General features: G+C 46.4%; 1 protein-coding gene across 3 annotated transcripts in view; it reads right to left on the reverse strand.

Annotated features, from left to right (window-relative positions):
• The window catches only part of Akap12 (A-kinase anchoring protein 12), an 87,853-nt gene that overhangs the window by 14,531 nt on the left and 53,475 nt on the right, over nucleotides 1-19,847 (reverse strand). The window contains exon 1 of one of the 3 annotated variants that reach the window (XM_004856879.3): nucleotides 6,430-6,705. The exons of the other annotated variants lie outside the window; for them this stretch is intronic. Within the exon in view, the coding sequence (XP_004856936.2) occupies nucleotides 6,430-6,454 (25 nt within the window). The 5' untranslated portion in view covers nucleotides 6,455-6,705. Of the gene's footprint in view, nucleotides 1-6,429; nucleotides 6,706-19,847 lie in introns of those variants that run through there. 3 annotated transcript variants of the gene reach the window in all.

A 19,847-nucleotide genomic window follows, 5' to 3' on the forward strand; every position in this document is an offset into this window, starting at 1 on the left:
GAGCATGATTAGGATCCATGGCAAAACTGGAATGTTAATGGTGGATTATTATCAAAGTTATTATAACAACATAAAGGTATGACATCAACAACTATATTGCAATTGAGAGGGAATAATATCCCTATTCTTAAGAAATACAGAAGAGGAGAAGGAGGAGGCAGAGGGAAGAAATACTGATGTATTTAGGGGTGAAGGACCATGATGTGTATACACCTTACCTTATATGATTGAGGAAATCCTGTACCTACAAAAGACATAGCAGAAACCTATGTTCCGGTGTTTGTTTTGCTTTCAATGAGGTAAAATGTTAAAAAGTACAGCTTTCTGCCAATGTGGATTTGCTTTTTTAAAAAAAAAAAAATACAACTTCAATATTTTAAAAAGTGACATCCACCTTATGTGAGTTAAGAGGCTTATATTACATCTTTGCCTCACATTATACACCATGATATAGACTCAATTGTGTAATTAACACTAGGAACACACACACACACACACACACCCCCAAGAGACTTTTGGACACACATTCTTGCACTCTTCAGCTGTACTTCCTACTAGCATTGCCCCTACCCTGAGCCAAGTTTCCTCAAATCTCCATTCTCTGGTATGCTCCCCTGCCTCACCACACTACCTTCATCGGGCGGGTCTCTCCAACAATAAAACAAAAATGATAGTGGAGAGAGAGAGAGAGAAAGAGAGAGAGAGAGAGAGAGCTTCACAGTTTTCTGAAGAATAAAACTACTTGTTTTTAATTCATGTCAATTCCAAAAGTAATCCAGCCAGGCCTGGTAGCACACACTTGATCACAGTACTTGGGAAGCTGAGGCAGGAGGACTGCTGTGTGTTCGAGGCCAGCCCAGACTACAGTGAGTTCAGGGCCAGCCTGGAATACACAGTGAGCCCCTGTCTCAGAAATAAACAAAAAACCCAAAAGTAATCTATGTAAACTGCAGATCTTAAGATGCAGAATATAGAAAACTTGCTAGACAGTGTGCAATTAAATATTATGGGTTTTTGGATAGTTATTCCGTATCCACAGCAGCTGCTCATTTTATTTTCACACACACACACACACACACCACTGTTAGGTAACGTATCGGTCCAATCTTTCACTCTTGCTGACACACCCAAGTGTAGAACTCATTGTCCAAGTCCCTGCGAGTTTCTGAACGCAAGAGGGCAGTGTTGAGCAGCCCCTAGAGGCTAGCTTGGAGGCTGGAAAACAGAACCAGAATTTAGGTGCATTTTCAGTCTGCAAAGGTGGGCGTTCTATTGCACCTGTTTTCACCTCTTTGACTTCCAACAGAAATATTTCAAAGGGAGAAGAGGGTCACCCCCACCCCCGACAGCTCTCCATCCTTTGTCCTTATCTGCCCCGTGTTTGAGTACTGACTGACCCAAGTTCACTGCTCCCGGCGCACCCGCTCTGCTCTCCAGGGTCCATCTCCGCTTCCTCCTGCCTCCCTGCCGCAGCCTGTGCCTCCCCGGCCTAACCCCGTGCGGTGCAATGAGTCACCCCCGTGCCCCATATTCTGGCTGGAGGCGGGGATTCCCAGAAGAGCCCTCATTATTCCCACCCCCTGTTCTCATTCAGTTTGTGAGGAGAGAACCCTTGTTCCCCGCACAGTGAGTGAGGTGCAGATCGCAGCTTAGCAAGCAAAATGAGAGGCTGTTAAGTACATTAAAAAACAAAACAAAACAAAAAGCTCAGCCTGGGTGGCAGAGAGGAGTGAAGAGAGTAAGGCGCCTGATCAGAGATCACAAAAATAATGGAGCTGGGCGTGGTGGCGCACGCCTGTGATCCCAGCACTCAGAAGGCTGTGGGAGGATTGCCATGAGTTCGACATCAGCCTGGGCTCCACAGTGAGTGCAAGGCCAGCCTGGACTACATACCAAGGCCTTGTCTCCAAAACATCTATATTTGGCTTCACCCCCAGTGCTGGGGTTGCGGGGGGGGGGCGCTCCCCCGTGCCCGAGAAGTCCATTCATGGTACTCACCGGCTCGCTGATGCTGTGGTTCAGCCGGAACCTCACTACCCTACTAGGTATCAAAGACGGCAAAGTATCGGAACTAGATTGGCCAGGGTGTCCGCTCCCAAAGGTGCCAACTTTAGCTCCACGCTGTCGCTACTGGCCGGTGTGGGGCACGGACCCCGAACCGCCCACTGTCCCCCACGGTGTGTGTCTTGTGTGGCCGGACTTCTACACGTCCGCCAGGAGTGGAAGCAACATCGCACTTGTATTGGCTCCCACAACAACGTTGCCACAGAAACCAAAGGCGGTCAGCCCTCCCCCTCCACGCCGAGGGATTCACGGACGTGGAGTCAACCCCTCTGAACGAAAGTATCTGGGGGAAGAACCGGGTCTGCACTGGACATGTACAGACTTTCTTCTCATCCCACGCCCTGGACAGCACTTATGCTGTTAGGCGTCTATTGTACGTAATCTAGAGATGATTTGAAAGCACGGCAGGACGCCGTGGGTTAAGCGCAAACCCTACATCGTGAAACACAGGGGACTTCGGCACCCATGGACCGTGGTGTCTGAGGGGGTCCTGGAGCCCCTTCCCAGGGGACGCCCAGAGAGCCTGTGCTGAGACTGAGGGCACAGTGTAGCCTGTCTTCTTTTACTTGAGAGGCTTATAAAAAAAAAATAAGGCATGTGTGTGTCCTCATATATATATATATATATATATATATATATATATATATACTACTTTTTTATGTTTTCATCTAAATTTGGGGGCACATCGTTTTTAGCAGAACAAAGGGCAATGTTGCAAAAATTACCGCACTCTTTTTTTTTTTTAGTTCACAATCACGAGTGCTCTGTCCCCAGGCACGTAAGGGCGGCTCACTGTGACATCTGGAGTTGGTTAACCCCCCCTTTGTAGCATTGTCCTGGAATTATTCCAGGAATTCTCTGCATTCTAAATCCACCCCTTATATTCTAACACACCCAACTCCCTTGTTCTAAAGCTCATTAATCACAGGGCCTCCAGGAGGAGATGTTTAATTGGGATTTGAACTCAGAGAGAAAAACTCTGCAGAGGAGCACAGAATGATTATCATCATTCTCCCTGGCCTTGCATCGTGTGAAAACGTGAGCCCCAAAACAGACAGGAACACCCGCATGCTGAGAAAGGCCTTTCCCAAGGCACTCTGCAGTTAGCAGGATGTGTTTTTGCTGTATCTTTCTTTCTTCAGCCCCAAGGACTGAACTAAGGGTTTTCGGACTGAGTTTAATCCCCAGCAAATCCCTTCCCCTATGTTTTTTAAGACCGGGTCTCACTAAATTGCCCAGCCGGGGCTCAAACTAGCAATCTTCCTGCCTCAGCCTCCCAGAGTACTAAGATTACAATCATGTGCCACCATGTCTGGCTATGTTTCTTGCTAGCTGTGAAGCACTGGGCAAACTACCAAGCCATGAGAAATTTATTCTCATGGTCTAACATAGGGTAGATTAAGAAACCAGTATTTGCAGGCTTGTTGTGTGGATTAAATCATAAGTGCACAAACTGCTGAGCAGGCGGTAGTTACTCAGGCAGCAGTCACAGAGGGGCTGGGTTTCATGTCTCAGAAAGAAGTCTCTAACTTGCCTGCACTGAAGTTTAGAAAATTATCTAGAACACATGAGAATGTTAGAGGATTCCTCCTCTAGTTTAAAGATTATCTCTTATACTTAGCAAATTTTTCCAAGCATCAGTATTTTCAGTTATTCTTATTTTTTTCTGGTACTGGGGATCGAACTTGGGTCCTTGCACTTGCACAGCAGGGGGCGAAACTACTGAGCTAAATCCCCAGTCATATTTTCAGTTATTCTCAATGATAAATGTAAGTGAAGGCAGCAGGAAGGGCAAAACAGCGTGCAAAATGAATAATCAATCCCTTTCCAATACAGGTTCCCCTGTGTATGCCTCAGATGTCTGTGTGAAAGTGACAGTTTTCCCCCAAGTTCAAAATAAAAACTGGTTCCAAAGCAGTTCCTACAAAACCGTCATCAGTACCGTTAATGACTGATTGTGTAGTTTACACAACCTCCTCAAATGAAATCAAATAGTCCTGAGGCAGTCACATTCTTCCTCCTCCCTATTTAAATGAGTGATCTCCAAGATTGTGATGGACTTGATGCTTAATTAATCTTTAATGCTAGCTTTCTTAAAAACCCTCATTGCTATTCAAGATTTTGAACAACTACTTCAAAAACTACTGATCCTAAATCTTCCTGACACAACTGAATTGGCTGGCACCTTGATCTGGGACTTCCAGCCTCCAGAACTGTAAGAAAATAAAATTCTCCTGTGTAAACCAATAAACAGACAGACAAACAAATAAATGTTCCTCATCAGAACATGCTGGTAGAGCAAATTAAAGCCACTGAAAGTTCTTTTCATTTTTTTTTTTACTTGTTCCACTAGGAAGTGTTTACTTGCTATTAAATTTTTATGCAGATTTTTACTATCAGTGAGAAGTGCAAGACTGTACCACATCCTCCTTCTCGGTGTTACAATAAAGGTTAAAACTCAGAAAGCAACAGGTCTGGTCACTAGAGATTGCTTTAACAACTAGTCAGTCCTTCCACATGTTCTTGCTGAGATTATTTGAATCAACTGCTTAAACTGTCCTGGTGCCCCAAATTTATTAACCCCAGATCACTACTAGAAAGGACCACCTTGGGGCTGGGGATTTAGCTCAGTGGTTTCGCCCCCTGCTGCGAAAGCGCAAGGACCCAAGTTCAATCCCCGGTACCAAAAAAAAAGACCACCTTTTCTACAAGAAACTCAGCATGTGACAAACTAATCACACAGTGAATATGACAAACATTGTATTGTACACAAAAAGAGCCACGGGGGAAAAAAGTAAGAAATAAAAAGTCCCTCCCTCAGCTGTGAATCCCCACAAACCACACCAAAAGCAACTTCTGCCAGGGGTGGGCATTTGTTTATTTCATTCATAGATACACAAATGACTTGGGAAAGTGGAGAATTTTGTTTTTCATTTTGAATATTTAAAGACAGTTTCTAGTCACATTAACATTTCATGGTAGTAAATGGTAGAAGAGTCTAGTCAAGTTAGCTTAGGGAAGGAATTTGAAGGAAATCTCAAAGTAAGCAAGATAATCTATAGTTTAGTTTTGCTAAATTTTCACAGTCATTTAAAATTCCGCAGGAGGACAAGGCTTTGCTGGAGCAGTTAAATTGAGAAAATGTCTAGGTCCTAGAAATTCTACACTGGTGCTTTTAAGAACACATCATTTGGCAGCATTCATTTCAAATATGTAAATAACAGCTGTGCTTACAAATTGAAATTAGCAAATGGAGTTGCATTTTCTTGGTGGTGGAAGAGGAAGACAGGAAAACCTGCAGGTTCCTAAGGAAACTGGCCACAGTACAATTGGTTATCTACTACCAAGTTAGAAGAGCTAAAAGTTTGATATGGGTAACGTATTTGCTAGAAGTATGTATTAAATATTATAATCCAGGGCCGGGGATTTAGCTCAGTGGTTTCACCGCTTGCTGCGTAAGTGCTAGGACCCGAGTTCGATCCGCAGCACCAAAAAAAAAAAAAGGAAATGAATAAATATTATAATCCATACAGCCAAGTTTCTAGAAAGCAAGCTGGAGAAAAACTCATCTTTGAACAATGCCTAAATGGTATTGCCTGCTGGCCACCACTTTCTCCCTCTAGTACTGAAGAATGAACTCAGAGGTTCACACTAAGCTACATCTTCAGTCCTTTTTTAAAATTTTGGGACTGGTTCTGGCCAAGCCACTGAGCTGTCCAGGCTGGGCTGGAAACTTCAGTCCTCCTGCTTCAGCCTCTCAGAGTGCTGAGATTTACAGTGGCCACCAATTTTATAGTATGTATGGCTATATCAGTCAATACCACACGAAGAGCCAGGGACGTGGCTCAGTGGTAGAGCACTTAGCTGGCAGATGTGAGGCCCTGGGTTCCACCCCCAGCACTGTGAATTAATCAATTATTTAAAATACCACCACTGACAGCTACCTCAGTCTCTTCCACTACTAAGTGCACCGTTATCAAAAGTTCCTAACAAACCAAAATGCCAAATGCCAGCAACTTCTCAGAAATAAGAACTGATTTTGTTTATGACGTTAGCAGAAGCTAAGTTTACACAACTTGTTTTCAAACTCACACAAATCTGACATTTTCTATTCGGTTCCCCTCCACCTCCCGCCTCCCCAAGGGGAAAGGGTGCACAACCAGAAACAAACTCCCTCCGAAGTCTCCCATGAACTGACAGGAAGATTTCTGCTTAGGCAAAAACAGCGCCCTGGGTTCGTTTGGGTCCTGTTGGACATGACATGCTCTTTAATGAGTCAGAAAGTAAGCCCCGTAGAACCCACAACAGGCACCAGTCGCGACGCACAACAGAGGAGCAGAGCAGCAGATCTGGCCTGTGGCTTACCTGTGATCGTCATGGTCCCCAGCATATTTGAAAGCAGCTCCAGGGGAGGATCGGGGTGGCCGTTCCCGCTCTGCCTTTCTCTGGCAGCCAGCTGGAGCCTCACCCTCCTTCTTGACAACCCCGTGAGGTCTCGGTGTGACCAGGAAGGGCTAAATGCCAGCCACCCTAAGAGGGCCGGGGTCTGCAGGCTCCTCGGAGCTGCAGCGCAGAGGGAGCAGTCGCTCTCGCCTGTTATAGGGGGACCCCGCCCGCCAGCCGGGCCGGCCGCAGCTGTCCCGCCCTCCCCGGGCGACAGCCGGCACCTCTCCCCCGACTTGGCACGGACAGGCGTCACGTGCCGTCTACACGGTGAACCCTCCCAGCGGCCTCCCTCCCTGTGGTCAGCGGTCGGCAGCGACCTGGGGCAGCAGCATCTGATCTAAACAGCGACTCCACCCCTGACTGCTGCATCTCCTCCACTTTTCAGACCGTGTAAAGGAAGTAACGCGCAGATATTAAATGCTCCTTCAATGCTTCATGCTGTGTTCAGTATCCTTTGGTTTGTTTAAAAGATGATGAGGTGCAAAACACGGTTCCCTTGAACACCAAGGGTCTTTTACATTTCGCCATCTGTTTCTCACGTATGCACACAAGTGTTGCACCGATCTGAGACCTGGTAACTCTCAGTAGTCCTGTTTCCTGACTTCTCTGGGGAGGTGATACTACAGAGCAAATTGTGTCTGCAAGATTTGATTGAGGCAACCTTTAAAAAGTAGAAATACTTGAGCATGAGGCTGTGTGTGGTACAACATAGATCAAGCTATGCCATAGTCCAACCTATAGACACTATCAAACCTGTATTTAAAATTCACAAATTCTAATGGGCTGGGGATGTAGGCTAGGGACGGAGTACTTGCCTAGCACAGATGAGGCCCTGGGTTTGAGTCCCAGCACCACAAAAAATTAAGTGAAAAATTCAAGCCAGGTGCTGTAGCACACGTGTGTAATTCCAGCTACTCTGGAGGCTCAGGACGGAGGATCTGAAGTTCGAGGACAATGTGGGCAATTTATTGAAACCCTGTTTCCAATGGAAAAAGAAAAAAGGAAAGGGCTGGGATGTAGCAAAGCGGCAGAGTGCTTGCCTAGCTTGTGTGTGAGGCCCTGCGTTCAATCCCCAGCACGCCCACCCTGTGCAGACAGCTCTGGAATTCAGTTATTTTCCACTGAACCTTCAGGTTCCTTCTACATAGAGACAGGAGTGATGAGTGAATCGCTGTGCTCTAAAAATTTGAACATAGTTTTGCTGGGTGTGGCGGTGCACACCTATGGTCCCAGACTTGAAAGGCTGAGGCAGGAGGACTGCCTAAGTTCAAGGCCAGCCTGAATACATACTGAGACCCTGTCTCAAAAAAACTGAACAGTCTTGTGTGACAGGCTTCTGCCAGGGAGGGTCTATTAGGTCCCCTGGTTTCTTCTTTTATTCTCATCTTTTTCCCATTTAGCACTTCATGCCTTGCTTGTCTGACCCCATCCGCCTGGCTCCTTCGCTAAGCAGACAAAGAGAGGGGGTTTACTGTCGCTATTTTCAGACCCTGAAGACCTTGTCCACTGCTGCTTGAGCCAGGAGGGTGGAGAACTCAAAGGTGGGCTCAGCAATGACAAAGTCAGGAAGCTGAAGCCCAGACGGAGGGCGGGCAAAACGCAGTTGCTCCTTCTGGCCACCAGGGAGCGCTACGCACCACATTCAGACCCAGCAGGAGCAAAGTGGAGGCTCCTTCCTGGCTGGCAATCAGACCTAGCTATAAAACTCAGCTTCGGCCTGGCCAAATACTATTTGGCTTTGTCTTTCATTCCAGCAAACACCAGCCTAGCTGTAAGTTCGAGTTGATAGAGGGAGCGGTGGGCCTCTGTCCCAATTCCCAGATGGAGCCACTTAGCAGCTCCCTAACCTTTCATCCTCGCGGAGGGGTTAACTCTAGCTCACAAATTGCTTCGATTATGCTAGTCTGGTGCGTGTGGAATGCTGCTGGATGCACTGTCCCCCTAAAGTCCCTGCAGGTGAGAAGGCAAAGTGGCTTGTCCATTACTCTGGACCCCAGCCTTCGAGGGTGCTAGCCGTGGAGGTCTGGAATCAGGATGGCTCTGGAGGTGGCGTTAGTGGTCTACATTCTGAGCCCCTTTCCAAGGGGACCCGGGGTATCAGGGCTGCATCACTTCTCAGCACCCACTGTGGGGGCCAGCACGCGGACAGCATTTGTCCCACTTCTGCAAACACCAAGGTTCAACTTCCAGGTGCCTCTGTGGGTTCTGGCCCTGCCAGATTCTCACCAACACCTTTCCTCTCTGCATCTTAATTCTAGCAGTAGCCTTTCCACTGAACTGGATGGGAAAACATTTTACAGCTTTTTTTTTTTTTTGGTACCAGGGAGCGTCACTGAGCTCCAGCCCTCAGTGCTATCATTTTAAGACACACCCCCTTTACCAAAAAAAAAAAAAAAAAAAGACACACCTCCCCCCAAAAAAACACTTAAAAAGGTAAATGGATTGCTTTTCAATTTTGGCACCTGAACTTTTTTTTCCTTTTTATAGCACTGGTGACGACACACACACATCTGATTTGAGATTCTGAGAGAGGCAGTTAAAACCACAAGGCAGGGCAGTATATTATGCGGCAAGCTGTTGGCTCCCTCTGCAGATAGTTCTGCTTTGATCTCCACCGTGGATGGTAATCCCAGCCAGGGGACTGGTGTGGCTGCCCAGTGAGCCCCTCTTGTCTGCAGCTCCAAAGAAAAGTCATTAATCAGGGGCAACACAGAAGGAAAGGTCAGACGTAAGGTCGGCGTGCAACACGGGCAACTTTCCTTTCTTACCACTTGCATTCTCTATTTTCGTTAAACCAGAATTTTTAGAGGTAGGCATCACCACTCAAAGTGAAAATTACAGAAAAATGTTTTGCTACACCATCAATAGGTAGATGGTAAAGAAAAAAATCCACAAGGCTCTTGGCCTATTTATTGTGCTAAATGCGCGGGCATACAATCAGGTATTGTCCCTGGCCTTAGGAAGCTCAGTCTCAAGTGGGAGACACACTCAAGGTAGAGGTGAACTGCTAGGGTTCCCCTCAGATCAGAGATGGCATTGCACTCTAGCTCCTGAGGATGGGGCACTGGGGAAGGCAGTGCTCCGAGGCGCAATAGCGTGGGCATTGCCATCAGGGCCTGTCCAGTGTGTGCCCTGCACTTTCACCTTCTGAATCAACTTAGGGGAGACCGGGGGTGGTAGGGGGCAGAGATGGGAACGGGACAGGAGACTAGAAATATCCTACCATGAAGATTTTGCATGCCGTCTAAAAACTTTGTAACAACTAGCCCCATTTTTTAAATGAGGAGAAAAGTGAGTTCAGTGGCTATTTCTCTACGAGAGAGACACAAATAGCCAGTGAAGATAAGAAGAGATGCTCAACATCACTAGCTTTTAGGAAACTGCAAATCTAAGTCCTTTTAGGTCTACTGGCATGATGGTCATTTGAAAGACAATCATCAAAAAGATGTGCACACCTGCAATCCCAGAACTCTTGAAGGCTGAGGCAAGAGATCACAAGTTCAAGCCCAATCTGCCTTCGCCAGACCCTGTCTCAAAATGGTCTGGGGATCTAGCTCTGTGAGAAAGCCCTGGGGTCAATCCCCAGTATCACACCAAAAACACAAAAATAAAAGGGGAATGAGAAAAAGTGGAGAGGTCGGAACCCTCGTATGCTGCTACTGTACCAGGAACGGAAAATAGTGCAGCTGGGGTGTTTCATCAAAATGGGAAACGTAGATTTACCAGGCGACCCAGCAGTTCTCCTAGATGTGTACCCAAGAGGGATGAAACACAGCCCCACAACAACTCCAACCTGTACTGTTCACAGGGGCACCCTGCACACAGCCAAAAGTGAAAACTGCCCAGACACGGGTCACTGGCCCAGGGTCCAGACAGAGTGCGGACACAATGGAGCGCGGCGATCAAAAGGAAGAAGGTCCGGCTTACGGGTTTGGCACAGGTGAGCACTGAGAAGCTTCAAGTGAAAGCTGCTAGTCACAAGAGAGCTCATACTGCTTAAGTGCTTTTATATATTCCAAGGTGAATTAAAAGCTGCGCTCACTGGGAAGGGGTGAGGTAGAGCGTGGTTGACGGGCAGAGGCTCAGCTCGGTAGGAGCTAACTTCCGGGTTCTATGTGCCGGCAGGGAACTACGGTCACACCAGCTGAGTACAGTACTTAAAGTAGCCGGCAGGGACTTTGCTGCCCACACAAAGTGACAGATGTCTGAGGTAATGAATGTGTTGATTACCGTGATCTGATCATTGATCATTGTGTTGTGTACCTGTACTGAAATGTACTCCGTCAAGACGCACTTACTATGTGCCCATGAAAAAGAATGAATTTTTAAAACAATCCAAACTGGGCAACTGAAAGAAGAGATAAATTATCTGCAGGAGTGGGGGGTCCCAGAACCCCTCAAGGATATCAAAGCCCAGAGATGCTCAGTCTCTTAGCTAATGGGGGGTAGTTGAATACAACCTATGCATAGTCTCCCATGTATTTTATTTACTTTTTTTGTGGTGGGGTCGGCGAGGGGTTTAACTGGGGGTCCATCCAAGGCCCTGCATATGCTAGGCAAGTGCTCCAACACTGAGCTACCTCTCTGGCCCTTTTTATTTTATTTTGAGACAGGGTCTTGCTAATTTGCCCACATTGGCCAGCAATTTGTGATCTTCCTGCCTCAGCCACGGGAATGGCTGGGATTACAGATGTGCACCACCACACCTGGGCTTCATGTATTTTACATCATCTCTAGGGTACTGATACCAACTGTTCTACATATTGTAGGGGACAGTGTCATGGAAGGGAGAGTCTGTGCGTGTTCAGCACCAGCACCCACACATTACTCTTTTTACAGGGCTGGTGGGTCTGCAGGTGTGGGCCCCAAGGACACAGGGATCCCCTGCACACTGAGTCTGAATGTCGTTGGCCAGTGAGGGACAGCACCGTGGGCTCTCCCGGGCTCAGAGTGTTTCCAGGTCTCGCCCCAAGCTATGAACACAGACCAATACGAGTTAATTGAATGTTATAGTCCAGTTGAATCAGACATGTTTATATGGATGTGGTTATTTCCACTCAAAACCCCCAAATAAATAACCTGAAGAAGAGTCCCTCAAAGGGACTGCCTGATATAGTTGAAAAGCTAACGAGTAACTGAAAAATCACTTGAACAGAAAAGTGCAAAAGCAAACATTAAAGACTCAATTTGAGCCAGGCATGGTGGCACACACCTGTGATCCCAGCACTTGGGAGGCTGAGGCAGAAGGACTGTGAAGCCAGACTGGGCTACATAGCAAAACCCCATCTTATAAAAAAAACCAAACAAACCACCACTCAATTTGAATAATAAGAGTGGTGTAAAATAAATACTATATTCTTTCTCCCCTTACTGAGTCCATGGATTCTTTGACTTGGCAGTCTTTTTCTATGAAACAGGGCCAGGGATTTGGCTCAGTGGCACCGCACCTGCCTCACAAGCACAAGGTTGTGAGTTCAATCTCCAGTACCAAAAAAAAAAAGATCCCAATATTTTATGAAACATATCAAGTAGGAGGTAAAGACTTACAGGTGAGGTTCATGTTTCCTGCTTGGAACATATTAATACAGAATCCAAGTGTCTCAATAGTAGAGAAATAGCATATGTACCTCTTCAGTAGAGTATTTGGCAAAAACAACATTTTTAAAACAGTCAATGACAAGGAAAATATCCATATTCATACACACACACCTGCACTTCTTCGTTCACATAAAAAAAAATGGCACATTTAATGTAACCCCAACTTTGCTTTTTAACATGACTTATACCTACACATGTGAGGCTGAGGCAAAAAGAGCCCAGAAAGACAAACAGAGAGTAGAACTATGCGCAATTTCCATGTCAAGATTTGTCTACATTTTCCAAGTGGTCTACAGCATACTTCTGTTACTTTTAGAACTGGAAGTCAAACACCTAGCTGTGGGTTGCATGATTTTGTATCAGAAATGAAAATGAGCAGGGCATGGTGGTCCACCTGTATCCCAGCTGTGCAGGAGGCTGCTGGCGGGTCATTTGAGCTGAGGAGTTTGAGGCCAGCCTAGGTAATATCATGAGACACCTACAAATTTTTTTATTTTTTAAAAAAAGGCAAGAAACAAGATGGTCTAAATCAGGACTGTAAGCTCTCCAATCTTGTGAACATCTTAATTAGTACCTTGATAATGAAAACTTATTTACCACATGTGTTCAGAAACATGGAAATCAAATTCTTTCCTGAGTGCTGGTTGATGATTCATCTTAACCACGCTCTGGGCATCTGCTGTGGTCAAGAGTGTATTCTGAAGACTGAGGAGCTGGTTTCTCATCCTGCCTCTTCTGCTTGCTATGTGACAGAGGCGATGGTTGTATTTAAGCCTCTGGACTCCGAGCTGATGGGAGAATAAAAACACTCTGGTGTTTTTATTCTGGTGCTAGCTGAGATACCAATAAAGCTTGATACTAACACTGTGAATGTCTCATTTCATTTTTTGAGAGGACCTGCTATGTTGCCGAGGCAGGTTTCAAATTGCTGGACTCAAACAGATTCTTCTGACTCAAGTCTCCTGGGTAGCTGGGACCATAGATGGCAACACCACCCCTGGCTTGTCAATGGGTTGCTTTTTTGTGCCCAGTGCAGGAGATGGAACCCCTAGCAAGTGCTCACCTTGCAGCCACACCACCAGCCCCGTGAGTATTTTTTTTTTTGGTACCGGGGATAGAACTCAGGTCCTTGCACTTCCACAGCAGGGGATGAAAGCACGCAGCAGCGGGTGAAAGCACTAAGCTAAATCCCCAGACCCCCATGATTATATTTTAGAAGGGGACTTTAGCTAGTGTGCTTACCTTAAATGATACATGCTCAAGGATGAACGTCTTGCCCACATGGGGTGAAAGTTAATTTGGGGGAGAAGCTAAAAAAAATTGTTTTGTAAAAAGAATGCCCTTTTCATTCATTTCTCAAGAATGTTTCCTAATAAGAGAAGTATCTTCTTGTGCTGGAAGAAATCCACCCATCTCAGCCCTCGAACCTTCCCCGAGGGGAAAGAGGCTCTGACATTTGCCACTAGTCCTAAGCAGAGGGAGCAAGAGGGAGGTGCAGGCTCAAAAGGAAAATCAGCCACCATGCCCAGGACGATCCCTGACTCCACCGAGCCCAAGCCAGCCAGAGGTGACTTGCAACCTTCAGTAACCACTACAGGAAAAGAGTAAAATTGGCTTTCATAGATTTCCTCTAACCCATACCTACCCGGGTCCTTGCGTGGACAGGTACTCGGCATAAAAAATTAATAAAGCTCAGGCTGGGGATTTAGCTCAGTGGTTTCGCGGCCTGCCCCGGAAGTGCAAAAACCTGAGCTCGATCTCCGGTACAAATAATAACAATAACAATAACAACAACAATAATAATAATACTGAAGCTCTTCTTTGGTACCAGGTCTCTGAAAGCACATCTCAAATCGGATTAGCCACATTTCAGTGTCCAATGCCCACAGTGTAGCCAGGGGTCAGCTCTGAAGCTACACGAATAACAGCGCACCCCACCACCACCTTCCTGTGGGAACAGGAAGGAGGACTCTGCTTGCAGTGGCAAGTCTCCGAGCCTCCAGATGGAGACGACCCAGAGTCCAACACAGCACTGCCGCATTCTCCCGTCCAATCCACAGCTGCCTTCATTCCCCACGGCCCCAGTCACAAGGCGTGAGCCCGGGCAACAGTACCGCCCTCCCCACGGCAGGAAGGACCCATCAGCCCTGGCTGCAGCCAGGCCAAATAAAACTCACTTGGTCGCCCTATGGGTGGCCTCCCGGTGGTCTCTACATGGCAAGGAAAACTGAATTCTACAGTGAATAAACTTCAATCTATCCTTTTTCCTCACTTCTACATTAAACATATAGCATAATGATAAAGACTTTTTACATGACATCTTACTCAAAAATTCAATTCATTAGTATATTTAAACTGGCTTCAAATAAATGAATACAAATAAAGTGATGAACATTTATAGAACTAAAGTGTTAAGCCCTAAATTTTCCAGGCAATGGCTAAATGTTTATGTTTGGAGAAGATTAAGCTGAGTTTCTCAGGGAAAGACACACACAAGGGGACCCTCTCAAGCCCTTTCAACAGGTTCACTGTTAGGCACAGAGTAATGGCTTCCTTACCCCTAACTCCCTCCCTCACAGGCTCCCAGGACACTATAAAGCAGACAAATTCTGTCCAAGCGGTGGAAGAGTCTTGTTTTGTTTGTTTTTTGAGACAGGGTCTCACTATGTAGTTCAGGGTGGCCTTGAACTCACAGCCATCCTCCTGCCTCCGTCTCGAGTACTAGGATTACAATAGGAAGGCAGGAAGTCTTCCTGAGGGCATCTGACCTGTGTGAGAAGTGCTTGGTGTGTGTGCACGCACACACACACACGTGCACACACACACACACACAATGTTCCCTTCACCAGCACACGATACATACTAACACTGGAACCATATACAGAGGACTCACACGGCTCCCGTACAAGCCAACCTACAATTCCTGAAGCCTTCCGTATTTAACAACACAAACAATAAAAATCAGAGGGAGCAGCAGGATTGCAGCCCAAACAAACATAAGATACTATCAAAAAAGAATATTTAGAACCTTAAAAAGATCAGTTCTTAAAAATCAAAAATACAGTAACAAAAATGAAATCTAGATGGAGAATATTTTTTCCCAGAGAATAGAGCCAAATACAAAGGGAGAAAATGGGAGTGTGGGAGAAACCACCCCAGAAGGCATACAATGGGAAGGGTAGCAATTCCAGAAGGGGCAACAAGGGAAGTGGGAAAGTGATTTCCTAGAAACGAAGGGTGGAGTCTCTAGACTGGAAGAGGCCCTGAGCACCCAGCTTGTGTGTGGAGATGGGTTCCCATGGAAACTGCGGCTGGGAACCTCAGGGGGCACGAGGAGCAGAGCCTCATTCCATCAGATGACACTGAGAGGATCACAATGTGCCTGGACACACTGAGAGGAAATTCATGAGGGAAGTGCTCAGGGCCAAGATCTGGACAAGCCTGATGACACAGTACTTCTGTACAGGTTTCTTCCATCTGTCTAGGTCCTCTTGGGCAGCTCTAGAAAGTCCCATCTTGCTGGCCTTTCGTAGGGCTGCTTGTCCCTTTCCTGAGGATTCTACACTCACAGCCTAGTCGCCTAGTCGTTTCCCAAAAGTGCTCCCCTTGGAGATTAGGACTTGAACATATACAACTGGAGGGGCTGGGGACGAAGGCCGAGGCTCTGCTTTGAGATCACACTGCCAGTGACTATGGACTTTGCGTTTTCCTTGCACCCAGAGGTTATTTATAAAGTGGAGAGGATTCCCTTGCTCTTTGTTCCAGCTACCGCACTGTCAGGCTTTCTGCTAACGATCAAGTTGAGGGAAGCAGCGACAGGTGACTGTGGGTCCCAGGGCTGGAAACGCATATGAACACGGACTGACTGGTAGTTTCTTCGCCGTCCTTGGCTGTAGCTCATGTAGGGACACCTCAGTGAGAGAGAGGACTCCGGTCTACACCCCGCTACCACCTCCCAGGTTAACTCCTCATCTCCTCTGGTCAATTCTTTCAGCACACAATACTCTGGAAAAAGCAAACTGAGATATTCTCACGTTTGAAAGACAGAGTGAGAAAGTGTTCTTAACAATTGGAAATACAGAAAGTGAAACAGCTAAGCTTGGCGAGCTTCCATCAGGCACATTCCTACTGGAAAAATACATAAGTCTTGGCATTTTTCTTTTCGTGTGAGACAGCTTATTTTCTCTGGAGATGTTTTGCCTAGAGAGGAAAAGATGAAAGGGAAGACGTGATCGATGTTTTTAAATACTCAGAGGGCTGCCATGAGGGAAAGGGGGGCGAGTTTGTTCTGTGTCACTCCAGAAGGCAGTGCTGGCGCAGAGGGAAGCAGTGTTTTCACTCCAGGAGAATAAACGGCTTCCTTTTTCCCAGAGAGCACCCCAAGTCCTCAGTACACAAGCAAAAGCGCCTCCTGCTTGCACTGCTGGGGCCTGGCTTCATCAGCCTCCAAATTCCCTCTACTAAGGCTTCATGTGTTGAAGTCCTGAACCCCAGTACTTCAGAATGCAGCTGGGTTTGGAAAGCTTTTTTTAAAACAACAATAAAGTTTTAAAATGAGGCCAATTGGGCTGGGGATTTGGCTCAGTGGTTTCGCTGCCTACTGCGCAAATGCAAGGACCCGAGTTCAATCCCCGGTACCAAAAAAAAAAAACCAAAATAAAATGAGGCCAATTAGGGTGGGCCCTAGTCCAGTCTGAATAGGACACAGAGAGACGCCAGGGATGCACACAGGAAAAAAACCACATGAGGGCACAGGGAGAAGATGGCCATTTACAAGCTAAGCAGAGGCCTCAAGAGAAATTAAACCTGCCAGTTCCCTGATCTTGGGCTTCTGGCCTTCAGAACTGTGAGAAGACAGACGGCTGCTGCCTCAGCTCCCTCCACCGCTCTGGCCAGTATTAGGTTGGGGCAGCCTTAGCAAAGTAATAGAGCAGGGGAATGACCTAATGCTTCATACTGTCCTGAACGCTGCAGATTCAAGTTAAGACACATTAAAGCAAACAGTTCGTTCAATTAAATCCAGCATGCAGCACGTGTTCACCAGAACAGCCAACACGTTATGCTACTGTGAGCACTGGGTACTAGGAGACTACTTGTTATCACTCTGCACTACATATGAACTAGACACAAAAGAACTGGAAAAAATTTAAAGTATGGTCTTTGATAGACCAAAAGGTTGAATTTTAAGCCCGGAGAATATATCTCTGAGAGTTATCAAAGCATCCCTTTACGGGGCCGGGGATTTAGCTCATCGGTTCTGGCACCCGCCTCGAAATTGCAAGGTCCTCGGTACCCTGAGAGAGTACCTAAGAGAGTTTGATCCCCGGTACCCAAAAAAAAAAAAAAAAAAAAGCATCCCTTTATACGTTACAGGGACACTGGGCTGTAGAACGTATCACTGGCAGGTTAACATATGAGGTAAAATTGAAGCCGTTTCACTCACTTGGAATACAAATCAAATCCTGAGAAACATGAAAGGGATTTTTATTACATAAATAAAACAGCCTCATGGTCGGAAGCTTTGTGTCTCCTCTGAGGTCCTGTGTTGAATCCCGTTACCAAGGTGGGGGTATGGAAATGTGAGGTCTCTGGGGTCATTAGGTCCCCAGGCACAGCCCTCAAGAATGGCATTAGTGGGCCAGGGCTTTAGCTCAGTGGTTTCGCCACCTGCTGCACAAGCGCAAGGACCCGAGTTCCATCCCTGGTACCAAAAAAAAAAAAAACAAGAATGGCATTAGTGCCTTTAAAAAGAGGAGGCTGGAGGGAACCTGTCAGCTTTGTTTGCCCTTCAGACACGTGAGGACACAGAAATGGCGGCCATAAGGAAGCCCATCCTCCCTGCACTCGATTCTGCCAGGGCCTTGATCTTGGCCTTCCTAGCCTCTAGAACTGCGAGCAATAAATTTCTGGTGTTTATAAATTCCACGGTCTAAGCTATTTCGTTCCAATAGCCCAAATGAAATAGGACAATGGCTAAAATAATCCTGTTTCCACTAAGGCATTAGTCACCGCTGGAGATCTGTTCCTCATGGGCCACCTTGGTCCCTTCAAAGCCAAGGGCTTGACCTCGGTGTGTAATCTGACGAAGGCAGTCTGACCACTGCTTTCATTTGGATGCCAAGGTCCCCTAAAGGTCCATGTTGAAGGCTCAATCTCAGGGTGCTCTGGGAAGTGCTGGAGACCTGCAGCAGCAGGGACCCATGGGAACTCCCCAGGTCACTGGAAGCGAGCCTCTGAAGGGACCGTGGGACCCCAGCCCCGTCCCATTCCTTTTCTGCTTCCCCCCACCCCCACCAGAGATCAAACTTAGGACCTTGTGCTTATGAGGTAGGCAGCAGCACCACTGAGCTAAATCACCGGCCCTCCTGTTTCGTTTCTTGGCCATGATGTGAGCAGTTTGCTCTGCCATGCACGCCTCAGCACTGCTGTGTGGCACACCCACCCACCAGAGACCCGAAGGAATAGGTCCATCCAGTCTTGGACTGGAATTTCTAAACTATGAACTACAATAATTTTCTTTTCTTTCATGAGTTAATAACCTCAGATATTTTGTTACAGTGACAGAAATCTGACCACCACACTCACCTCTGCTTCCACTCAATGAGAGCACAGGCCCTGCCAGAGGGTGGCAAGGTCACTCAGCTCCGCAGAGATGGGCAGACCACATCTCTCAGGCAGCCCAAGGACAGGCAATGCTGACCCATCTTTCACACTAAGTCCCCTCCACTGGAGCTCAGCAGAACTAATGCACACAGAGAAGGACTTCATCCCTTGTGGCCACATTTAGAAAGATATTTATCTTACTCATTCAAACCTGCATCACTATTGAGATATTCTTGAACACAATGTCCAATTCTGAACGTTTTGTTCAATGAAATTCAAACTTTAAACTTCAGAGAGTGGTTTTCTGAACAAGAAAAACCATAGAAGTATTTTTGCAAAAAAAAAAAAGGTTAATGAAATTACCAAGCAGATTCCCCCTGCCCAAGGTCGCTTGGGTGTCTTCAGTAGCTGATCTACTTCATGGTTTTTAGTGCCCATAACTGGGAATATTGGATGAGTCACAGAATTTCAAAGATGCATGGGAAAGCTCATTTTACAGATGTAAATCACTCCCTACGAGATAAAGGGATGTATTCAGATGAAGGTCACAGAAAAACAGTGAGTCAGCAGCAGACTTACCTGCCTTTTAGTCCAACGAAAGGAAGTGATTTAGAAAGAGCAGGATGAATAGAAGTCTCACTCTCTTTCCTCACTCCCAGACACTTATTTTTTTTTTGGTTAAGGTACAAGGCGGGTAAAAAGGTTCATTGCACTATCAGACTTGAATGCAATTCAGAGAAGGCGACCTTCACCTTTGCTGCTGATGAATAAAAAATACATCTGTAATTCTTTAAGGGTGAAAGCAGTATATTACTTATAGCAGGAATTTTCCCATGCCGTTAAGTAATTTCAGAGCACCCGTGCTAGAAATATGGCTATGGGGCTGAGGAATTCATCAAAACCAGCTCCCAGCACCTGCACACCATAAGCACTTTTCACCCAAGTTCAAGGGCTGTTGTGTGTGTGTGTTCTGTCTAGTTTTCAGAACAGTACAAAACAGGATACAGTTTGAGACCATGCGTGCAATAGTATTATATTTAAAATATTGCTCTGTGTTGGGGGGACTCTCTCTTTGTCTAAGGAGTGCTCCTGTTTGATAGTAGTAGTAGGGATTTTCATTTCATCATGGGAAGATG

The sequence above is a fragment of the Heterocephalus glaber genome, unplaced genomic scaffold (assembly GCF_053883595.1).
Source record: "Heterocephalus glaber isolate CG9 unplaced genomic scaffold, H.glaber_assembly_v1.0 deba00001593, whole genome shotgun sequence".
Taxonomy (NCBI): Eukaryota; Metazoa; Chordata; class Mammalia; order Rodentia; family Bathyergidae; genus Heterocephalus; species Heterocephalus glaber.